This window comes from Equus quagga, chromosome 17 (genome assembly GCF_021613505.1).
Source record: "Equus quagga isolate Etosha38 chromosome 17, UCLA_HA_Equagga_1.0, whole genome shotgun sequence".
Taxonomy (NCBI): Eukaryota; Metazoa; Chordata; class Mammalia; order Perissodactyla; family Equidae; genus Equus; species Equus quagga.
The window spans coordinates 32,829,095-32,851,950 of NC_060283.1; the positions used below are offsets into that span (position 1 = coordinate 32,829,095).

Genomic DNA, 22,856 nt, shown 5'->3' on the forward strand with positions numbered 1-22,856 from the left:
CAAGGGCGGAACTCTCAGTGGGCTCCTAAGGGTGCAGCGTCAGGCCAGCCTTCCTCTGGGGAGCACACAAGTGCCTCTGGGAAGGGCTCTGGATCCCCTGAGAGCAGGCTGGGTCAGGGGAGGCCAGGACATCCTGTCTTACCCAGGGCTACCTGACATCTGCTGCCAGATGGGGAGGAGCACAGGGCCAAGTCGCCATCCTGCTTTGGGCCAGCAGAAGCCCTGTTGCTGTCCTCAGCGGGGGAATAGCTACATCTCTGAGTGTGGCATCCCAGGCCCTCCCCGCTGGGTGCCCCTCCCAGCATCCCTCCAGGCCTATGAAGCCTTGAGCCCCTGCACCTGGTGCCCCTGCACCCAGCATCCCCGGCACCCCTGGCCAGCCTGCAGGACTCCCTGACCTAGTTCCAACAGGCCTGTGGAGTCTGTCACTGTCCCCACCACCTGTGCTCCTGGGAATTGCAAGTTGCCTGAACAGAGTCCCCTTTTTGGTCACCCACTCCCACAATGCTGGGCATAAACATCAGGTGACCAAGGAAACATTTTCAGTGGGAAGTCTCCTTTTGTCCCCTGTGGATGACCCCTTTGGAGGAAGGAAGTGACACTGGGGGCGTGCCTCTGGGGTGCTCTCTGTGGACAGTCTCTTCCCCTGAGGCCCGGGTGGGCACTGGGCCTGTCAGCAGCTGGGGCAGGATCAGAGCCTGGGCCCTGCTCTCCAAACCAGGCCCTTCCACCACCTGGGCTGTGTCCGGCCCTGCGGGTCCTCCCTGCCGGGCCATGTCCAACCTGCCAGGTAGGAGGGGGGCAGTGGTCTCCAAGGGACAGCCCAGGCCCTGCCCGAGTCCCAGGTCAGTCCTCCCTCGGGGCCCTTTGGCCCTGCCTCTCGCCCTTGAGGCAGGCCTGGTCTTTCAGGGGCCCTGAGATGCGGTGGATCAGTCTTGAGGGTAAAGTTATGGGGTCAGTGGTGGGAGCATTACAAAAATAAGGATTCCTTTCTTTAGGACTGAGGAAAACAAAGAGCCCCTCTCTCCTGGAAAAGGAAGTCCTGTGTCTTTAAAAATCCAGTTGCACTCCTGGAAGTGAATGTTAAAAAGAGAAGAGGAGAGTGAAATCCAGAATAAATACACGGCCACATCCGGGTTTCCCCTCCTGAGACCCCATAAAGGGTTTACGGGTTTGCGGCCCCACAGTGGACCTCCTGGAGCTCATTACTGCTCCTCCCCACCCCCACCCGGCTCCAGGGACCCACAGTGGGCTCTGCTGACCTGGGCAGTGCCATCACGCCGGCAAATGCTCCCTGCCATCCCCCACCCCCAAGGGACCATGGAGGCCTCGGCTCCCCCAGCTTCAGGAGAAGCGGCAGGACCCTGTGACTGTGTCCTGCTGGCCGGCCCTCCCTCCTGGGAGGGCAGGTGGCCCTGAGAAGACAGCGGGCCAGTGGCTTTCAGTGATTGTCCTGATTTGCTGGCCTCTGTGCCTCTATCCTGACCCCACTCCTGTCCCCAGGGTCCCTGCCCCCAACTGCCAACCCACTGACCCGACCACTCCTCTCTGGAAAGCCCTCCTGTCCTCAAGTCCACCTCAGCTGGACAGTATGCACCTGGTGGCCAGGGCCTGCCCCGAGACAGATGTTCATGCGTGCCTGGGGACAGATGACCAGTGCAGACGCCCTCCTCGAGGCTCCAGGCCCAGCAGTCCCTTGCCCAAGGGCCTCATTGCTTTCCTTCGGGGTGCATTGGTCAGTCTATTCCAGAGCCAGCACTCCTTGTCAGAGAGGAGCTGGAGGCTGGGTGGGCGTGAGGAGACCACCACACATAGCCACCACCCCTGGGTACCTGGCCTTCCTGGTCTGAATCTTGTTCCTGACACAATAAACACCCTCTTTCCTGCCCCAACTGTGATCGGCGGCCTGTTCTTTTTCTCCGGCCCTGAGCTGAACTTTTCACCTCTCGTTGCTGTCCACATGTCCTGCTGACATCTTTGTCCTTCACAATCTGAGACCCCTGGACACTGTCATCTTGTCACTCATTCCACCAGCCACGACTCGGGGTTGTTGAGGCTGAGCCTAGCCTCCACGGTGCCCTTGGGCCACACTCAGTCCCCTGCCCCAGTGCAAAGCCAGTCTCTGCAGGTCTCAGAGAGCAGGGGACGATCCATTGGACCTGAGGCGGTCCCTGCAGTCCGTGGGGCTGTGTCATCTAACACAGGCGCTTCCTCTCCCTCTGAGAGGCCTTGGCTGGACACTGCTGCCTGGGACAGCCACGAGTGACCAATGCCTGGTTCCCTTTGAGCCCAGGTCGGCATGCCCCTCCCACACCTCCACCCAGGGCCAGCGCTGCAGGGGGCAGGGCGGCAGCAGCTTTATCCTGATGACTGTGTCGGGCTGGCAGGTCTGTGTCCCTGTGCCCCTCCTCTGTCTGTGCCCGAGCACCGCTCCAGATCCCTTCACGAGGGACAGGCAGCGAGACCCTCTGTCCAGACGCCGCCCAGGTGTGCTCATAAACGCCCTCGGCCATGGCCTGCCAGGCCGCCAGGATAGCAGGACACACCCATATCTCCGCCCCAGTGAGGCCTTGGGAAGGCCACCCTGCTCTGGGGTCCACGCCTGAGGCCCTCAGGACCCCCGATGCCAGGACTCCTGCCTTCCCCACTCTGTAGGTGGGGACACTGAGCCCGAAGTATCAAGTGCCTTGGATGCCAGATCACCAGCCCAGCAAAGCCTGTCCCCACCCTCCCCTACTGCCTGATTTGTCCATCTTCCCTCCTCTAGAGCCCCCATCCTGCCCACCCTTCAGGGGGCTGTGAGGGCGTCAGAACCCCAGGGCCCATAGCCTGGTGGGCCCACTCCGCTGGGGTCAGCTGGGTGGACTGTGCCTTGCAGCCCTGCCCTGTCCCTGCGGGGCTGAGGCAGCACATTCAGCACCCGGGAGCTGCCTCTCAGGAGGGGTGGGCGGGGCTCCTGTACACAGCAGACACCTGCAGGGGGGCCTGCAGAGCCGTAACTGGGGTTGGGGCCCGCCCGACGTTCTGCCTATTCCAGGAATGCTGTTTCCATTCTCTTGGCCTGTTTCCCCAATCAGTCCACTTGGGCCCCAGGAAGATGCTCTGGGGACCCTCATCCCCAGTTTGAACCCAAATAGCTCCCCTGACCTATTTCAGACATGGAGACCAAGTCACTCCCGCCTGAGGACAGTTTGCTGCCCAAATCACCGGCCAGCGGGCTCTGGCCCTCAGCCTCCCTGGCTTTCTCGTTCTTTCTGCCCTCCTCTGGCCCGAAGCGCAGTCCCGGCCCTGGTGTAATTGTCCGCCTTTGTCCGAACTCTTTGGTTAGGACCCTGTCTTGCACCCCTCCGGGGTTGGTCTGCTGAGGTGACAAGACCGGACTTCACCCCTCGACCACATGCTCTTTTCCTGCCCTCCTGTTGTATGCCCTCCGTGGATAGGGGAATGTGGGGCTCCAGAGGTAGGCCATGTGCCAAGGCCACACCGCTCCCGCAGGACTGTGCTCCAACACTGGGGACAAAGCCGAGGGATTTGCCAAAACCCACGGCCCCTCCCCAAGGACAGTAAAGGTAGAGGGTGGGGCAACACCACCCCAGGTGTGGAGGTCCACAGGTGACCTGCCAGGGCCACACTGCGCCTGAGTTTGGAGCCGGGTGGTGCAGAGCAGGCGCTCTCTCCATTAGCAGGTGCGGACAGAAGCCCACCTAACCAGCACCTCCCCCAGCCAGCCTATGTCTGGAGCCCCACAGGGTACTCCCCTTTTCCCCGCCCCCCAGCTCTCAAGAGACCACCCTCTCCCCTCCCCCACCCCCTCCAGGGACCAGAGACCACCCACTGGAGCCACAGGGCCGGGCCAGAGCCGGTACCTGTGCCCAACACGTGCGGCGCTGCGAGCACCCCCTGCAGGCGGGCCCTCTGGGTGCACAGCGCGGCTCCCGCCTGAGGCTGCGCCCCCGGGATCAGCCGCTTTTTTTCCCCTGAGCTGTGCCCAACAGTTGACCCTCTGTCCTAGGGGTGCTTACTGCAGGGCAGGAAATCGGGGAGAGCCCTGGGGCTCCTCCTGCCTCAGTTTCCCTTCTATCAGCGAGGATTGGATGGTGTCTGTGTTGCCCCAGGTCTGCACACCTGCCTCCAGCGTCTCCCGGGACCTCCCTTCATGCCAAGGGACTGATTCTGTGGAGGGAACACAGGGCCCTGCCCTCTGGGGGCCCCTCACCTGCTGCAGGGGCTCCTGCACACCCTCGGCCTCCTGGCACCTTTGCTCCAGGCCAGCGACCTGCTCCTTCAGCAGCCTCCCTCTCTGGGCCAGGCCCTGGCTGTGCCTCCTGCTCTCATCCAGGGCGTGGTGCAGCTTGTCCAGTCGCTCCTGGGGGAAGGGAGACACAGGCCCTCCTGGAAACACGGGTTGGGAGTGTGCTCCAGGGAAGGGAGTGGCACAGGGCGTCTGCCTAGACCACGCTGCAGGGAGCTGGGGTGCAAAGAAGCAGGAACAGGTCAAGTATCACCCCACTGATTGGGCAGTAAGTGATGTAACCACTGGGACGGGGGTGGGGCGGGGACAGTTCTGGAAAGCAGGCCTTGCTGGCCCAGCATGGGCAAGGCCTCCTCTTGGAGGGTCTCTGCTGTGGCCAGAGTGGCCTCAGAAGACACATCTGGCGTCCCTCCCCTGCTTCCAGCCCTTGGAATGAAAACCACAGTAGTCCTCCCAAGCACATGGAGCCTGTTGGGCCCAGCCCTTGTACCCCCCACCCGCCAGCCTTGGCGTCTGCATTCCACCGCGTGCCTCTGACGCTGCTGTGGGCCCTGCTGCACCCGTCCCCGGGGCACTCCTCTTCCTGCCCCACAGGCACCTGGCCACATCGACCCCAAAATGACCCTGGGAACCTTGGAGCCCAGGCATCTGGGATGGCCTATGGCCCCCCCCCCCCCCCCCCCCCCCCTCCCCCTCACATGCTGTCTTCTCAGCCCCTCTGCCTTCAGCCTACAAACGTCCTCATTCGCTTGGGCACCTCTGTCTGTTCCAGGCATGCTCCGCACAAGGTGGCCTCACTGTATGTTGAGTCCCGCCATTTCCACTGCCCCCAGGATGAAAACTAAGCAGGTGACTTGGCCTCCTCTTCAAACCTACCTGCCCTGCTCACTCTCCAACAAAGGCCACGTGCTCTCCCGTCCCAGGGCCTCCACCCTTGCTGCCCGCCGTCCTCAGCCTCGCAGCCTGGCTCGCTGTCTGTCGGCCTCCTTCCCCTGCTGCGCCGCAGCCCCACTCCTGTCACCCCTCTGGGCCCTCACAAGGAGGATGCCTGCTGTATCCCCTGGCCCCAGAGCCAGCACACAGTGGAGAACTCTCATGAGCGCACAAACGAGCCACACAACTTGCAGTCCCGCCTACAATGCAACGTGGCTTCGTAAGGCCGGGCGAGCCTGCAGCTTTCGAGTCTTCCCAAGTGTGTGGTGGGAGAAATGCCCAGTGCCTTCAGGTATGGTGGGCTCTGAACTGTCAGGAGCCGCACGCACTTGCGCTGTGGACGGCTGAGTGGGAGGGGAGGGCAGGGGCCGAGGGGAGACGAGCTGGGGGCCCCAGCCATTGTCCACACTCGTGCCTGTGGTGGCTTGGACTCAAGGGGGCAAGAAGTGGAAGAATGGGACGTGGGATTTAGAGACAGCCTGGGGGGGCCGAGTGGGGTGAGGAGCAGGTGGTGTCCTAGGGACCCCCCAGGCTTGGACGGCTGGATGGTCCCAGCCCCACTTACTAAGATGAGAAGGTGGGCACACGTTTAAGGGTGAAGGTTCAGAGTTCAGTCTTGAGGGGCCACCCAGGAGTCAGTGGATGCGGGGACAGTGTCACAGAACCAGGTGACTCTGGAGGCCCAAGGCAGTGAGGGCCAGGGGAGGGGAGGGCTGCCCTGGTGAAAAGCGGCCAGAAGGGGCCCTGGGCCAGGAGGATGTTAGAGCCATAAGAATCGGAGACCCAGCCCAGGGAGGACCAGAGGGCTGGGAGAAATTGGGAGGGAGAGAGAGGACAGTTTCCTGTGTGGGATGCCCCAAGGGATCAGGTAGACACAGACCCAAAAAGGACCCTTTAGATGGGACCAAACGTTGCTGGTGACCTTTGCGCCGAGTGCACCCATGTGTATGTGTGTGTGTTTGGGGGTGGGTGAGTGGGTGTGTGTGTGTGTGTAGGGGTCTGAGAGTCAGGGGAAGAGAGAGGAGGGGCAGCCCTTCCGGAAGCCTGGCTGGGGGAGGGGAGACAGGGCCAGGAAGAGGGAGGGAGAGGGAGAGTGGGCACAGAGCCAGGGAGGGAGCACCGAAGGTGTCGCGGCCCCTGAAGACCCACGCAGGGTCCAGCCCTCAAGCCCTCAAGCGCCCCCATCTCAGCTGGCAAACGTGTCATTCACAATGACCAGAGCAGCCGTGTCCCAGGCGTCGTGCCTGGGGTCCTTCACATCCGTCCTCTCACCCAGTTTTCACCAAAGCTGAGCAGATGTTGCTCCGCTCGCACAGGAGGACTGACTCAGAGTGGGGGAGTGGCCGGGCGTCCACCGTCCGAGGCTGCTGAGGGGGAGACGGGCAGGGTGACCCTGTACAGAGTTCTTTTGCCTGACACTTCAGTGCTTTAAAAAAGGAAAGGGAGGAAGGCGATGCTTCAGATGGTATCGAAAACTGTGACGTTTCACCCTTTCTTGCAACTTTGAGAATTACCATTTTCAGTTTGTAACACATTTTCTAGTAGAAAAGCAGAGAAAAGCATACTTGTTTCCTTCAAATATGGCTTAAACATTTCATGGTATTTTAAAGAGGCCCCAGACCACTTATGTGAAGCGTTACGCTCCTCTCGTAATGACTCACATTTTATGGAATTCAAATTAATGGTAATAATTGGATGGTGCGCCCTTATTGAGTATTGCCTTGTGCCCTGCTGAGTTATGTCACTTCTTGTGTCGCTTTGGTTCTAAGCCCCGATGCTGTAGGAGATGTGGGATGGCTGAGCAAACATCACAAACCCAGGCTCGGTTTGAGGGTTCACGTAGCTGCAGGAAGTGCGAACCCCAGCCCTTCTGACCCAGCTGGAGCATTAGCTCCTGCTGTTCCACGGTGCGAGGCGGAACAGGGAAGAGCCTGGCTTGGGGCAAGGATGCAGGGCTCAGCGTGTGCCCTTGGACCAGGCCCCTGGCCTCAGTTTCCTATCTGTGACATAGGTGTGATGCAATCTCACAGGGTTCTTGTTGGGACCAAGAGAAGGTTGGGAGGACAGCTGTGAGGACGCCCCACCCGTATGGGGGCTGCTGTAAAACGAAGGTCTTGCGAATGGAGGGTAGAAAACATCTCAAGCACTAACACCCCGCCTGTTGCTCCGTCAAGAGCAGAGCATGCCACAACCTCCCCCACCCCCAAACCCATCCTCTGGGCCCCTGGAGTTCACATGCCTTTTATCCACTAGGTCACAATGGATCGATTCACTCGTCCACTGGCAAGCATCCCCTGGGCCCCCGGTGTGGGCGAGGCCTGGGGCAGCAGTTCCGGGCCCACTGGTCCTGCTCTCTGGGAGCCTCCGGCCAGTCTGAGGACAACTAGACTGGGAAGGCTGAGGCCCTCACTTTACACAGTGGGACTCACGGGCCCACACACGAGGCCGGAGTCTGGTGCCAGTTAGTGGCGGCCGGACACCTCTGGACTCAGCCCTGTCCTGCTTGCCTGTTTGGCTGCCCTTAGGCCAACCCCTCCTGCTTTGACCATTCTAGCGTTATAATCCGTTTTACCATTCTTTCTCAAAATTTCCTTGGAAAATCTCAAACCCCTACTCTTCCCTGTAAACTTTGCAATCAGTGTGTTCAGTTTCCCTCCAAACACACCACAAACAAATAGACAAAACCAAACCAAGACAGAAACAACAGACAACCAGCAAGCGGCGGACAGACTAGCAACATAAACACGGATCCATCCAGAAGCTGATCAAAAGCTCGTAACTGCCCCAGAGCCCCACCCTCTTGCCTAGGACTAGCGGTAGTGAGAAAAAGAAGGAAAAATGTGTAATTATTCTTTTAAATGACCCTTGAATTAAAGAAAAAACAAAAACTGAAACTCCTAGAAAATTGGTAAAAAGGAAAATAATTCATATCAAAAACCTATGGGACAGTGCGACACTATTCGCCCAACTGAGAAAATGTGATAATATCGAATGCTCTTACCGTTGAAAGAGAAGCCCAGACAGAAATACATGATTTGTTCAATTTAAGAAATCAGAAAAGTTACAACAAAAAAAGAGGCTATATTAATAGAGACAAAAGGCGAAATGCAGAAACTAGACAAAAATGAGAGAAGAGATAAACGTTGATTCTTTGAAAAGACCAATAAAACAGATGTATTTTTGGCAAGTTAGATTAAGAGAATCAAATAAAAATCTCCAACATCAAGGACAGAAACAGATACAGCTACAGGTATAACTCCACGTGTAAATAAAATGTTGAACAAATACATGCCCATCCCCAGCAATGCGTTTAAAAATATAAGGCAATGACTTCCAAATGACGAAACGGACCCACGAAGAGACGGAAACTAGAACAGACCAGCGACAGAATGACAGTGGGGAGGAAATTAAAACGTCTTATTTAAGAGGACAGGAGGCACAGCATGTGTGCGGGCAAGTAACTTTTCCAGAAAGCTTTAACTCTTGGGCTATTTAGATGATTCCAGGTGATAGGAAAGGATGGAAAGCTCACCAGTTCATTTTACGAAGATAAAATAATCTTAACACACAAAAAAATCTGATAAATATGGCACCCTAAAAGAATACAGATGTGGCCATTCTTGACAAAACATTAGGAATCGACTCCAACCACAGCGTGGGCCCTGACGACCCGGGCGCAGCTGGAGCTGCCCTGCTCCGCCAGCCCAGGAGGCCGAATGGTTCCCTGACGTTGCTTCTAGAACCTGGACTGAAGCTCAGTTTGGGCCCTGGCGGAGAGTTCTCAGGAAAAGAGGGGAGGGCGTGCGACAGGGCTGGCCCTGGGGAACGCGAGGAGCTGGTGGGGTTGGACGTGGCAAGTTTGGGTGCTAGGAGGAGGCTGAGAGCCCCTCTGAGCCATGCAAGCTGTGACCTGGCTCTGATCCGAGGACGATGTGGGGCAGCCTCTCCCAGTGGGCATGTGTGGGTGATGCTGGGCGGGTGCCAGGCCCTCTGCCCGCGCCTCCCGCTGGCTCTGAGGCCCCCCGGGTGCTGCGCTCCGCGCGTGTCCTAACACCATGGGCTCGGTTCTGCATTGTTGACCTACTGAATCCCCAGGGTAGCCCTGGAAACGGGGAGGGATTTGCTCTCAAACAAGAATCTTACTGTTTGCATAGCACAGCCTACCATTTAATTAGAAAAATATGTTTTTAATTAACTTTCTCTTGACAAACACATTGGCTTATGTGAAACGGGGGAAAAAAACCAGTCCGTGAGTGAAAGACGTTGTGTAAAATGCAGCCCTTGCTCTAGCCAACGCGGGCGGCCTGGCAGCCCGACCTGGACACGGTGAGGGCAGCGGGCAGTGTGGCCACATGTCCTGAGCACCCTGGCCATCTGGAAACTTCTGCCTGGCTTTGCTGTTAGTCAAAAGTGCCTGTGACCTCCAGAGATTTAGGCGTGTCTGAATCCTCCTCCCAGGCACCCACCGAAATGGCCAACAGGTTACAAAAATAGGGAAAACTTTCCTCAGAGACCAGGACTTTGAGGGTTCCTGCAAGATGGAGGGCAGACGGAACCACTTGCCCCCAAATAGGAGAAATGGTAATTGCCAGAATTCCTAGAAAGATCTGAGATAACACTGATAGATTTTAGCACATGCACTTCACTGAAAAATGGAGTAAATTCTGATCAAGCGAAAAAATTAACACATGTAGAGAAGATCTGAACAACGTCCAGAAAAGCCTGTGGCACCCACATGTGGAGACCCCAAGAGGAAACCTCCCAGTGTCCCAGGGACCCTGTTCCGAAGGCCAGGGCTGGAGGGGGCTGCAGGGATGTGGACAGGAAGGAGGGTCATGGCGGGTGGGGGATAGGAAGGCCCCCAATCTCTTGGTAGGCAATGCCAGGGAGGCAGAGGTGGGGGACTCCACCTCAGCTGTGCCCCTGAGAACAGGGCCCTCATCCTCCCCATTCCTGGAACAGAAAACTTCTGGGGAGGGCTCAGTACTGGCTCCGATGCCAGCTTCCCCACGGCTTCCCACGGCACCCCCTTGGCTCCCTCATCGGTCCCCACGGCTCCCCACGGCTCCCCCTTGGAACCCTTCTCTCTGCCTTTCATTTGGGTGCGAAACATCTAAACAGGGACCATGAAGTCCCCAATGGGCTCCCCTCTACTCCCAACTTTGAACAAGACCAGATCCCCTCCTTCAAGACGTGCAGAGGCAAAACTCACGACCTAAGTAGCAATCAACTGTGGTTTGAGAGACAAAGGCAATCCAAAGAGTCAGATCTCAGGGTCTCAGATTAAAAAGGGAATAGAGGTATTACAAGAAATGGGACTGTGTGTCAGAAAAACGTTACCTGATATCCTCAAGAAGGTGAGGCCAGGGCAGGAGCCCGAGAGCAAACCATTGAGATAGAAATATCAGCACCTGCACAGCCTGCTGGCATGGAGGCAGGGAGCGGACTAGACACAGCAGACGGGCAGATCACCACGCAGGGTGAAGACCCGAAATTCTCCCAGGACTATGGGGGAGCTGGTGATGAGCAGGTGAAATTCAACATCAGCCAGGATGGGGCTGGAGAGCAGCCGGGGTGTGTGCATTTCAGGACAAAAGAATGGGGAAGAGGTGGGAGGGGAAGAGGTGTGCTTTAAGTGCAAAGAACTTGTATAAACTGCAGATAGATTTGATTCTGCACACGGAGAGGGCTCACATTTTGCACGGGCAAAAACAACAGAGGGAACAACTCAAATCAATGTTTCGGTAACATTTTGAATTTCACAGATAAATGGGCCTTCTGGCTTCCACTCTGGAAGAAGCAATTCAAATAACCTACAATCTCCCCATGTTTCTTGCAGGCATCTGAGACAGAGGTCCGAAATCTCCTGAAATTGCAGGTCCCTCCCAGAGAGATGGGATGTGAGCCTGACACACTCGCGTCATCTGCGTGCATGGAGAATTCTGCTGACACGTTCAACAAACTGCTGAGACCACGTGTGGCAGGCAGAGTGCTGAGACGGCCTGTGACCTCTGGCCCCTGATGTTAGCCTGTGCTTATGTTAGACTCTGTGGCAGAGGGATTTGCAGATATAATTAAGCCTCCTAAGCAGTTGGCTCCGAGTTAACCCGAGAGGAGGTTATGCCGTGGGTCTGATTGAATCCCAGGAGCCCCACAGTCTGGTGGCAGAGGAGCAGCCATGAGGTCTGAGTGTCCCAGGTACTCGCGTGAGGGTCCTGCTGCTGCTGCAGTGTTATGAGAGCCTACGAAGAGGCCCAAGCCAGGATCTGGGAGATGACTCTAGAAGCCACTCTGTCCTCAGCCAACAGGCAGGAAACGGGACCTGGGTCCCACAACTGCAGAGAACTGAGTCCTGACAATGCCCTGAATGAGGCTGCAAGGGGATGCTTCCCAGGTCTTTGGGTGAGGGTGTGGCCCAGCCCACCCGAGAATGTGAGACTCTGCGGAGTGAACCCAGACAGGCTGCGTGGGACTCCTGGGAGCTCGTCAGTCTCTGGTAATTTGCTGTGTAGCGACTGAAAACTAATACACCAAGTGGGGGCTGCTGCTGTGAGTATAAAGCCCTTGGGATCTGCAGCCTCCTCATGGAGGAAGATGGGGGCGGGCAGGTCTGGAGGACGCCAAGATCCTAGAGCAGAGCTCTCTAGAGTCCCCAGGGCACAGGGGCAGAAGCCCTGCAGCTGGGGTAAGGGGGGGACAAGGGATGCAAGAAGGGGGCCTGTCCCAGGCATCAGAGGTCCCTGAGCACAGCCTGATGTGACACATTTGACTTCCCACTTAACATCGAAAATCAGAAGGAAACGCTCCAAGCCTGTCATAACACTTCCGCTATGTCTAAGAGGTAACCAAGATGGGGGAAAAGGGATGGCGCCAGGATGCAGACACCACAGGGCAGGGGGGAGCAAGGAACCCCACAAGGAAGGACAGAACGGAAGTCATGAGGAAGCATGAAAAGCAGCAAGAATCCTATCAGTGGCCAAAGAAAAACAGCACATAAATGATCACAAAACTGCTAAGTGGGAGAAATTCCCCTGGAAAAAGTAAAGACTCTACGGTGGGATGGAGACCAAAGCCAAGCTGATGAAACCATGGCTAAAAACATGAGGAGCAAAAGTGCAGAGGCCAAGGCCAGGGGAGGTGGGGGTGGTGGAGGATTCAAGACAACAGCCTTTAACAGGGCCCAAGGCCCCAGACCAGGACAAGCTGGACAGAGCGGCTGAGACACTTCCAATTCTGAAGAGCATGTCATAGAAAGCCAGAAACTAAAGCCCCTCAGAAATAAAAGCAGGCATTGCCAAAAAATTTGTAGTGGGGAAATTCCACACATCACTCTTAGTTTTGACGAATTCGGGAGGGAGGGCCGGCGTGCGATATTGAATGATGTGTTCATAAGGGCGGACTTTAATAGGTGTTTTTAAAACGTGTGCCCTGTAAACAGAAAACGTTATTTCCAAACGCACATGGAACACACACGTGTGAACATACATGTGACATGGGATGCAGCCCCGCCCACCTCCCCTGGTTTCTCAGAGCCCCAGATCCCCTGGCATCTTGTGAGTGCCACCACCATCCCCAGCCAGGCACCTGGGCCTGCGACTGACCCGTCCAGTCTCTCCCCACACCAGCTTTGAAACAGAAATGCCCTCTTGGCCCACACACCTTTTCCAGGCTGAGCACTTCGGCTCTTTCTCTGCAGCCCCGCCTCTGCTCTCGGCCCCCTCCTCTGCAGAAGGCCCCTCCTCAGAGGCTCAGGGCCTGCTGGAGACCCGGCAACACTGCTGCCTGGCCTCTGAGGGCCACCAGGCTCCAGGCCGAGCTTGCATGGGGCAAGCGCAGCCCAGGCTTGGCGTCCGCACTGCCCTGAGGTCAGGCCTGCCTGGCCGGCTGCCCTTGGGGTCCTGTGGGCCTTTCCCAGCCCTCTGCTCCCATGGGCCTGCAAGGCCATCCCTTCCGGTCGCTCATCTGGGCTTTCCTCCTCACAAGGCACCTGGAGAGGGGTGACCTGCAGCTCGTGGCACTTGTGGAACTGAGAGCCCCCACCTTCCCCTGTGTCCTGTTCAGTCCCTGCTCTGCTGTCTCCATCAGCCTCATCTTTCCAGCAGGGGACCCAGGCCCCTGATTCCCCGACACCTGGGGTGGCCTCCTGGGGGGGCCAGTGCTCCTCCTGCTGGGCACACTGCTCCCCAAGCCTCCCAGGTCCTCAAGGAGCTTCAGCTTTGGCCTCTGGGCCTGGGGGTGGGGCGCAGGGCTCCCTGTGAGCCGACCCCTGTCCATCCAGGCCTGGCCCCTACCCCTGGGCCCAGATTTCTTACCTGAAAACTGTGGCCCCCAAGGCCACCTTCACGACACAAAGTCCACGCTTGGGGACAGTTACCCAAGTTCATACTGTGCAACCTCCTTCCATGTCCGGGCAACACAGAATAAAGAATGGCCCTGCGGCAGCATAAATGTGACCCCACAGAGAGCTCCAAGGTGAGGCCAGTGTCACCCTATGCCTGTCAGTGTGGCCACAGAAAGAAGGACAGACGGGAGGCCAGAGGTCGGCCCCAGCTCTGCGCCTCGCAGGCTCTGCCACCCAGGCCGAGTCGCTCCCTGTCCAGGACTCGGTTTCCCCAACCTGTAAGATAAGGGCTAGGACCACTTCAGAGACAGTTCTGTGAGGGACGGCCCTGATGAGCTCTGTGGGACCCAATGTCCCTCGAGGCTGCCTGTTCCAGAGGTACCTAAAGCCTAGCCTGGCCCCAAAGCCCTCTCGGCCTCCTCCCTCCCGCCTCCCTGCCCTGGGATGTGGGGGGGCCGTGTCCCGCTCCCCCCAATCACCCCCCCCCCCGTGCCCACCTGGAGCCGCCACCGCTCCCAGCCGGCTGCCCGCTTGCTCGCCAGGTGCTCTGTCTGCAGCCTCTGGAGCGCCTCCTCCTGCAGGGCCTGCGCGGCCCGGGCGCGGCTCGTCTCGCCCTCCGCCTGGCGCCAGCCTGCGGGGCACGTGGGCCAGCTCACTGGCTCCCAAGCTCTGCGCCCCCTCCCATTTCACGGACCGGGAAACTGAGGCTCGGTGAGTTTAAGTGACCGGCACCCACTCTGACAATCCCCTGCTCCTCCCTCCTCGAAGCTCCAGCTCCCTGGGGCGAGTCTGGGGTCTCAGCTCCCTCTGCCTGGACTCCAGACCCCTGCCTCTGCCCATCCTTCTCTCCCGCCTCCTTTCCTTCCACAGACATTCCTCCCTGGAACTCTGCGACAGGCCCTGTGCTTGCCTCCTGGGCTGACCCGCTAATGGGGGAAGGGGACAGAAATGAGGTGCGGGTGACCAGCAGGGCAAGGAGCTTCTCTGAGGAAGTGACATGAGGCTTAGCCCTGACGGGGGGGAAGGGCTTCGGGACTGTCTGAGGAAGAGGGGTCCAGGCAGTGGGCACAGCCAGTGCAAAGGCCCTGGGGTGGGAACAGCAGGAGGCCCGCGTGGCAGGAGGGGCTGCGGGCTGGATCAGGTGGGGCCTTGTGAGGTCTCTGGCCTTTATTTCTTATGATGGGGAGGCCACTGCTGAGACCACCCACTGGCCACCAAGTGCAGGATGTGCCTCGGGGAGGGAGCTGTTTGGTGTTGTCCCTGTGGCCCTGGCCTGAGCACCTCCCAGGACTGAGCCCTCATGGTGGCCAGGAGTGGGGCGATCCGGGGGACCCCGTCACAGCCAGTCCCCAGGGCAGGGTGGGGAAGGGCGGTCACCTTCCTCCGCTTCAGCCAGCGCCTTCTGCAGCTGCCGCATGCGGCTCTGGGCTCGGGCACGCTCGCTCTCCGCCTCACTCAGCCGGCTGCTCAGGCTGGCCACCTGGAGGCGCCAGTTGTCCTGGGCAGAGGGGCCAAGCTCAGAGGGCAGCCCGGGGGTGAGCGGAGGGCCGAGGAGTTGGGGGGTGGAGGGGCAGCTTGTGGATACGCAGGACAGGGCAGTGGGGCGGGTGGGCTGTGGGCTGCAGGGAAGGCCGGGCCACGTGGGGCAGCTGAGTTGACCGACAAGCGCTGGGAAGGGCACAGAGGGGCTGTGGTGTGGGCTGGGCCCGAGTGGGCAGGTTTGGGGTATGCACATAGGGTGGGGAGCAGGGCATGTGGTGGCCCAAAGCCTGTGGGATCAGGGTGACCTGCAGGGACTGCCCCCTGGCCAGGACCAGGGCTGAGTGACTGTCCGTCTGTCTCTCCCCACAGCCCCTCCCACCTGGCCAGTGGGGCAGGGGCAGCCCACAGGCAGTCTGGGGTGCCCTGGGGTGGCAGGATGGGGGGCACTCATGAGCAGCTGTGGGGAGCTCGGTCCCCTGTAGGAGGGGTCAGTGGGGACAACGAGTGACCTGGCCAGCCCCTGGGATGGTTCTTCAGGGGATGCGTGTGGGGATGGAACGCCCTGACCTGCACCCCGTGGGCCTGGCTCCAGGGGCTCTGCTGCCCTATCTAAGGAGGGGAGGTGGCCCCCAGACATTTGGGGTAACTGGGTTTTGACTGATGGTGGTATTTACTGCTATTTCTCACACCAAACCAAGGACAGTCTGGACACTGAGGTACCCAGGGGCCCATAGGGCTCTGCCAGGGTCTCAGGAGACGTGAGATGGATGGACAGAGGGACAGCAGACTGAGGGAGGGGCGTCTCCCTGTCTCCCGGAGCCCCCAGGGCGTGTCCTCCCCGCCCCCTTACCCGCTCCCGCTGGGCGTCCCGCAGCTTCTGCACAAAGTCTCTCAGCGTGTCCCGCACAGAGGCCACGTCCACCTCTGGGCCGTGGTCTCTGGGTGCAGGCGAGGGCCATGGGAGGGGCGAGCGGGACCTGGTGGGGGAGCTGGCACTGTGCCGCCCAGAGTGACCCTCAGAGCCATCTGAGCCTGCGGGACAGTGACAGCCGAGGGGACATGGTGGGGACTTGGCGACAGACATGCAGGTGCCCTCTCTCCCTTTCTCTCTGCTGTCCCCACCCACAGGGAGCTTATGGGGAGCACAGGGTCCAAACCCTTCACTATGAGGCCCAGGGACCGATGGGAGGGCCCCAGGGGGGTGGCAGAACTGGGATAGGAGCCCACCGGATGCTGAGGACACTGACCTTTGGTGGGGGAGCCAGGCCGCTCAGGGGAGGTGGAGGGGCTCCGTGCCCCCAACCCCAGGCCACGGCGGAGCGTGGACCACAGCCGGCCCAGCTGGCTCTCTGCATCCTGCCTGGCGCCCTCGGTGTGGGCCAGCTGCTGCTCCAGGCTGTGGACCCGGCGGCAGGCTTCGTCCAGGCGAGTCCGGAGGCCGTCAGCCACACCACTGGCCTGCTGCAGCTGCCCGGTGACGCCGCGGAGCTCAGCCCGCAGGCTCTGCTCGGTGCCCCGGCTCTCGTGGAGGCGCTCCTCCAGCTGCCTCTCCCGGGCCTCCCCTCCTGCCTCTACCTCCGCCAGCTTTCGCTGCAGCCTCAGGACCTGTAGGAGGGACCTGAGGGGCTCAGACAGGCCTCGTCCCAGGCCTGTCCGCCTCTGAAGACCCCGCCCCTGCCTTTCAGCCTCACCCCGTCCTCGGCATATCACAGCTGGGGGGACCTTGGACCTTCCTCCCAGTTCAGGTTTGGCAGTGGGGACACCTGTGCTCAGCGGGGGAAGGACACTCCAGGATCATGGGGCACATCCTGGCAGGCAGCAGAGAGCCCCACTGGCAGCCACATGAAGACCCCAGACAGGCAGGGCCATGGCCCAGGCTGCCCCTCCTATGGCTTGCCAGGGAACCCCCACCCCAGCCAGCCCCAGGCTTGCCTGCCATGGCAGGGCCTGTGGTAGCAAGGCTGGGTCAGCGCCATCCTGAGTCCAGGGCTGGGGAACCACCGAGGGCCTGAGCCACACCCTGCCCCAGTCTTCCAAGTAGGTGACCGCAGAAAAACCAAGTATTTCCAGCCCAGCACGAAACACACAAGGGCTGGGGGGGGGGGGGGCGGTGAGCTCTGGGGGGCCATTCTCCCGCCTCCCTTGGCCTGGGCCACCTTCTCCTTTGTGGCTTCACTCCAGCCCCTTGGAAGCCCCCGCTCCCCATGCTCCCCTCCCTTCTCTTGGGGGCTTGGCCCGGGTGCAGAGGGGCCTTCCCTGACCCTCGGCCCCTTAGCAGCAGCCCCTCTCATCATCCCCAATTAGGCCACCCTGTCTGCTATTGCACCTGGCCATAGCCCAACGTGTCCCCAGCCCCCAGGAAAGCATCCCTACTCACAGAAAGAGCCTTCTCAATGCTTGTGAGTGGACGGGAGTGCACACGGGGACACCGCCACCCCTCAGGGGATGCTGGGGAGGAGGCAGCCCAGCCCTCAGCTGGAGGCCGAGGAGCCCCCGTCAGAGGGTTACCCCTGGGCTGCCAGGACGGCCTCGTCTGTCTCCCTCCCTGGGTGGCCACAGTATAACCACTCCATTCACAGAGGGAGGTGAGGGGCGGCGAGGTCACACAGGGGTCACGTGGCCATGCAGGTGCACGCATGTTTTCCCTGCATGGCGAGTGCTCGAGGCAGCCACTCTGTGCCTGACTTTGGGTCTGAACCAGGGACCCCATGCAGCCCAAGGCCCGGGGCGGCCTCCTCAGGCTGTGTGTGTGTGTGGGTCTGAGGCCACCTGGCCACGTGCAGCACAGCCTTGCAGCATACAGAACTGGAGGAGCAGGCCGAGGACAGAACAGAAGGTCTTTCGAGCTGGCGTGGGGGCTGTGGGTGCAGGTGTGGGGGGAGATGGGTGCGTGTGTGTGTGCGTTGGGGGCGTGGGGACACGTGTGCAGGCATTGAGAGAGAGCTCACAGAGAGTGTGTGCATGTGCAAGTGTGTGTGCACCTGTCAGGGCCGAGGGGACACACGAGTGCAGGCCTGGGTGTAGGTGTGAACTCAGGGTCCTGAGGATCTTGGAGAATTAGTCATTTCGGGGCCCTCTGCCTCTCCTCAGGCTCAGAGCTCTCTCTGCACCTGGGCGAGACCCCGTCCTTTTCTAAAACACGAGACCCCTGGGAAACGCAGGGAGGGTTACCACGTCAGCCAGGTGAGTTCAGCCAGAGTCCCCTCCCCCTCTACCCTCAGAGAGCAGACAGACCCGCAGAGCGCACGTGGGTGAGAGGGCAGCCTGGGGCAGCTGGACCTCAGTCCCAAGGCTCTCATCGCGCCAGCCGCCTCGGCCGTCCCCTCCAGAGTTCCTTCAGCCTCCTACCTCCTTCTGGGCGGCCTCCCCCTCGGCCACCTGCCTCTGCAGCTCCAGTGCCTCCTGCCGACTCTGCTGCTGCCGCTGAGCATCCTGTACGACCCGGGCCTGCAGACGGCTCACCTCCTGGCTCCTCCTGCGGTTCTCCACCTCCAGCGTCTTCACCTGGGAGTCGAGGGTTGCACTGATGGGGTTACCTGGGCCTCTGTGCTGGGAGGGGTCCGGTGGCCACTGGGCCTTTCCTGACCCCTGCCTCCGCTCACATGTCCTGGGGAGGGAGCTTCTCTCCCAGGCAGCTCACTGCCCTTGGGGAGGCTCAGGCTAAATCCAGTTCTGGGTGGGGAACAGGTGATGCCCCCCCACCAGACCACACGCTCGGAGCTGCCTCCCTGAGCCACTCCACAGACACGCCTGGCGCCTCCTCTCTGGGGCCAGGACACTCTGTAGAGCTTGGAGCCCAGGCAGTGGTGGAGTGCTCCTGGGCTGGGGGGCGGGGCTGCTGATTAGGGAGCGTGGGTGGGGATCGGGGTTGGACTCTGAGGTCAATTTCTGGCTCTCACTTGCAGGGACCCTGGTCTGACCACTTAGCCTTTCTGTGCCTCAGTGTGCTCGTCTGGAATGGAAGGTTCTAGAACCTTCCTCATGGGATGGCTTTCTCATGAGGATCAAACTAGGGAGATGCGTGCAGACTGCCCGGTGCGGAGGGAGTGGGATGAAAGGTGCCTGTTCCCGCAGGAGACGTTTTACTGACCGAGCTGTCTGAAAGAACCTGACAAAAATGGCTCAAATGCTCCCATGTGCCTCCCTTTGCGAGGGGAAGTCTGGCCCCTACCCTGAGTGGGCTTTACACAGAAGGAATTCAGTGTAAGTGGCCCCTGACACGGGAAACTGAGGCAGAGAAAGCAGCACGCACCTGTACACCCTGAGCCCTAAGGTGGCCCACGCTTGGAGGAAGCCCAGGTCACTCGGGGACATGGGAGGTGCCGCCGCTGAGAGCCAGCAGCAGCCACCGGACCCCAGAGAAGAGGCCTCCAGCAGTGTGCAGCCCCGCCATGGAGGCCCCGCATGGAGTCTTCTCGGGGGGCCTGGTGTGCGCGCAGCGGGGCGTGGCCAAGCTGTTCCCTCGGCGCCTGGCTGAATTTCTGACCCTCAGAGTTCATGAGCATCCACATGGTTGTTTTAAGCCATTGACTTCGAGGCTTGTCACCTGTGCCCCCCAGAGCAGACTGAACCAGGAACCCAACCAGGAATCCAACCAGGAACCCAACCAGGAGTCCAAGCAGGCCCTTCTGCTGGTGGCTCCAAGTCTGGGACAGCATGTTCCAAAGGCACAGGCAGAGAGGCCAGGTCTGGGGCTCCTGCTCTGCAGCCCCGTGGGTGCCTTGGGGGGGGCCTGGAGACGGGGGCCAAGGCGGGGGACATGTCTGGGAGGCGCGGGGCTCCGGCACGGCTCCCTCACCTGTCTGCAGAGCTCCTGGAGCTCCCGGCGGGCCTCCCCACGCGCCTGCTCCGCCTCCCGCAGGCTGGCCCGCAGCTCGCCCGCCTGCTTCTGAGCCGCGGCTTGGGCCTCCTCCAGGACCAGCACCTTCTGCTCCTTCTCGTCCTTGGAACGCTTAAAACTGAGCAGAGTGTCACAGACTGGGGCCCAGGGAGCCGCTTGGGGCTCCAGCATCTGCCGTGGTGACGGTCGGGCCGCCCACCTCAGTCTAGGAGGTGGTCCCCATGTCTTGACTCTTCTGAGTCCCAAAGCCCAGCCTCCCTGGGGCTGCCAATGACCTTGGGTCCAAGGGCCCAGCTGGCCTGGCCCCTAGACATGTCTCCAGCCCCTCTCCTGACCCCCCACCCTGCCACACTGCCTCCCTCCAGCCACACTCCCAGAGGCCCGAGGACCAGGGCCAGCCTGGCACCTCTGCTGCCCCCCTGTGAGGGCTGCAGTTCCGGCCTGGTTGTCCCTCCCACAGGGGTCCTCCTAGAGCCCCTGATCAGGCCCCCCTGCTCCCCAGCCCTTGGCCATCTCCTGCTGGCCTCTTGGGGCCTGTCTTCCTGCTGGATGGGACCTCCCTGAGGCCAGGGAGAGGTCTGTCTGTGCCCCAGCCTTCCCCATCATGGGCCAGCACTGTTGACCCTCTGGATGGGCAGGTGGCACGTGGCTCTGCCTGGTGCATCCACCCCACTATTGTCTGGCCCAGCCCAACAGGATATGCCACATCCCACTGGCTTTGCCCCCGGTCCTCGCCACGCATGGCCCTGGGTGAGCTGCGGGGCTGCGAGGGCTCCCCAACAGTGGCTCCACAGGGCGGCCGCCATACCTGGCCTTCTCCTGCTCAGCCCTGCGGACGGCAGCCCGCAGCTCGGCGTTGGAGAGCTGCAGCACGTCCTTCTCGCGGGTCTCGTCGCCCAGTGCCTGCCGGGCCTCCAGGGCCTCCCGGCGCAGCCCCTCGCGGCTCTCCTCGCTGCCCTGCAGCTCCTGGCGCAGCGCGGCCAGCCCCTCCTGTGCCTCCTCCAGCTGTGCCCGCAGCCTCTCGGCCTGAGGGAGGAGCGTGTGGCTGTGGGGCCAGCTGGGGCCACAGGCCGGGGGTGGTCAGGGGCCGTGGGTTGGGGGTCAGGGGTCATGGGTCAGATGCTGCTGCTCGAGGGACAGCCCCAGGCAGCATGCAGAATCTGGCTTTGGTCTGGCAGCGCCGGTGTCCCCCTAGGCCTGGGTCCCCAAGTGCTTGAGGGAGAAGCAGATACCTGCCTTTGCCCACCCGTGGTCACCTCCCCTATGACCGCTGAGGTTGCAGGGAAGCTCATGAGGGCCGGTCCCAGAACCCCGGCAGGTGACATCCAGACTCCTCCTGACCCTGAATTTGCCTTGCTCTCCCTCCCTGGACCCTGGCCACCGGTCAGCAGGGCATGTGTGGGGCACGGCTCTGCCCACATGTCTGCAATGTCCCCACCCTGGTCCAGCCGCCACTGCCTGACAGCCCTCCCCACCTGCTACCTCCGGGTACCCAGTCCTCTCCTTCAATAATGGTGTGGCACCCGGGGCCACTGCTGCCCTGGTGTGGGCAGCAGCACCAGTGGTCAGCCTCCTGACCCTGCACCGTCATGGGCACAGCTACTCCTGCAGCGCCCTCTCCCTGTCGGGACGGGAGGCAGTGGGGAGGGAGGGTCTCTGGGCGTCTGCGCCCTCAGAGTCCTCCAGCAGCGCTGGGGCCCTCTCAGGCCAGGCTGTCCAGCTGCTCGGGCAGGAAGTTCTCGCTGTCACAGGAGCGCTCCATGAGGCACTCCACGGAAGCATGGGCCCCCCCAAACCCGAGGGGGGCACTCAGCAGAGGCCTAAGGTGGGAAGGCTCTGGAGCCAGTGGGAACCGCACGCTGCAAGCCCACCCTGGCCTCCGGCCGCTCCAGACCTCTGTGGAGAGCTTCAGGGGTGAGTCCTGGGCCCTGCCAGACCAGCTCCGGCCCAGAGCGGGACACCCACCATGCTGGAACCAGGACCCGTGTCCTCCCAGGCACCAGGGCCCTCCTCACCTCCGGGGGCTTCCAGGCAGGCCTGCTGGCTCTCTGGTTTTGCGAGGCACAAAAGCTGAGCCTGAGCGAAGTATGGGAGGGGGTCAGGGGTCCTATTTGCCCTGGGACACAAGATGCCTCAAGGCCTCAGGGCTCAGCCCCTGCTGGGAGGATCCGGAGGAGGGTGCAGACCTGGGGAGCGGGCAGCCCACCCTCAGCACCCAGGCTCTGGGGTGGAGCGCGCCAGGTGTCAGCCAGGACCCCTGGTCTCCTGCCTCCCAGGCCAGCGCACTGGCCCTGACCAGGCCACTCTGGAGAAGGCTCCATTCCAGCTCGCGTGTCCCTGAGGAGGTGGAAGAAGCCAGCAGGGCCATGCCCAGAGAGGGGAAGCCACAAAAACTCGGAGCAATGTCAAGGCGCTGGTTTGCCAAAAGCAAACCCCACTTTGCTGGCTGTTTCAATGGGACATCATCCAGATCCCTGGCCGGCCTGGCTCCTGCGTCCACCCGCTGTTATTGTTGTTCTGTTTTTGGGAAGGGCCCGAGCCCCCTCCACTCCCCTCCCCACCCCCCACATGTGGAGCCACAGCCGTCCCGAGCATTTTCCGCCAAGCTCAGCAGAAATCCGCCCAGAAGGTCGAGGACCAGCGAAGGGGCCGATCCATCACAGAAGAACTGTTTTCATTTCCCAGGGCAGGGGAGATGAAAACAAGCAAAACAAACGCGGGGGAGGGCCCCCCTCCCGCACCTCCCTATGCCTCATGAGAACAACCATCCCTTTTACAGGAATTTTACAGCCAAATCGCTTAATGTGATTATAATAATTATTTCTTTACTAGAAATTGTATAAACAGCCTCTTTTGAAATCTCCTGCAGGGAGGCGGCTGAGGGCCCTGAAGAGAGGAGGCAGCGGGAGGGGAAGGGGGAGGTGTGGCTGTGGGGCCCTGGCCTGCACGTGTACGTGTTCAAGCGTGTGCATGCACGTGTGAGTGTACACATGTGTACACTTGGTGTG

General features: G+C 60.7%; 1 protein-coding gene across 5 annotated transcripts in view; it reads right to left on the reverse strand.

Moving 5' to 3' along the window:
- The window catches only part of CROCC2 (ciliary rootlet coiled-coil, rootletin family member 2), a 75,802-nt gene that overhangs the window by 4,231 nt on the left and 48,715 nt on the right, over positions 1 to 22,856 (reverse strand). For 4 of the 5 annotated variants that reach the window (XM_046644033.1, XM_046644035.1, XM_046644032.1 and 1 more), the window contains 8 exons: positions 20,657 to 20,874; positions 19,807 to 19,966; positions 18,357 to 18,512; positions 16,256 to 16,613; positions 15,859 to 16,040; positions 14,904 to 15,024; positions 14,024 to 14,157; positions 4,217 to 4,366 (listed from right to left, as the gene is read on the reverse strand). In XM_046644033.1, the coding sequence (XP_046499989.1) occupies positions 4,217 to 4,366; positions 14,024 to 14,157; positions 14,904 to 15,024; positions 15,859 to 16,040; positions 16,256 to 16,613; positions 18,357 to 18,512; positions 19,807 to 19,966; positions 20,657 to 20,874 (1,479 nt within the window). Of the gene's footprint in view, positions 1 to 4,216; positions 4,367 to 14,023; positions 14,158 to 14,903; positions 15,025 to 15,858; positions 16,041 to 16,255; positions 16,627 to 18,356; positions 18,513 to 19,806; positions 19,967 to 20,656; positions 20,875 to 22,856 lie in introns of those variants that run through there. The other variant, XM_046644036.1, reaches the window with a different exon arrangement.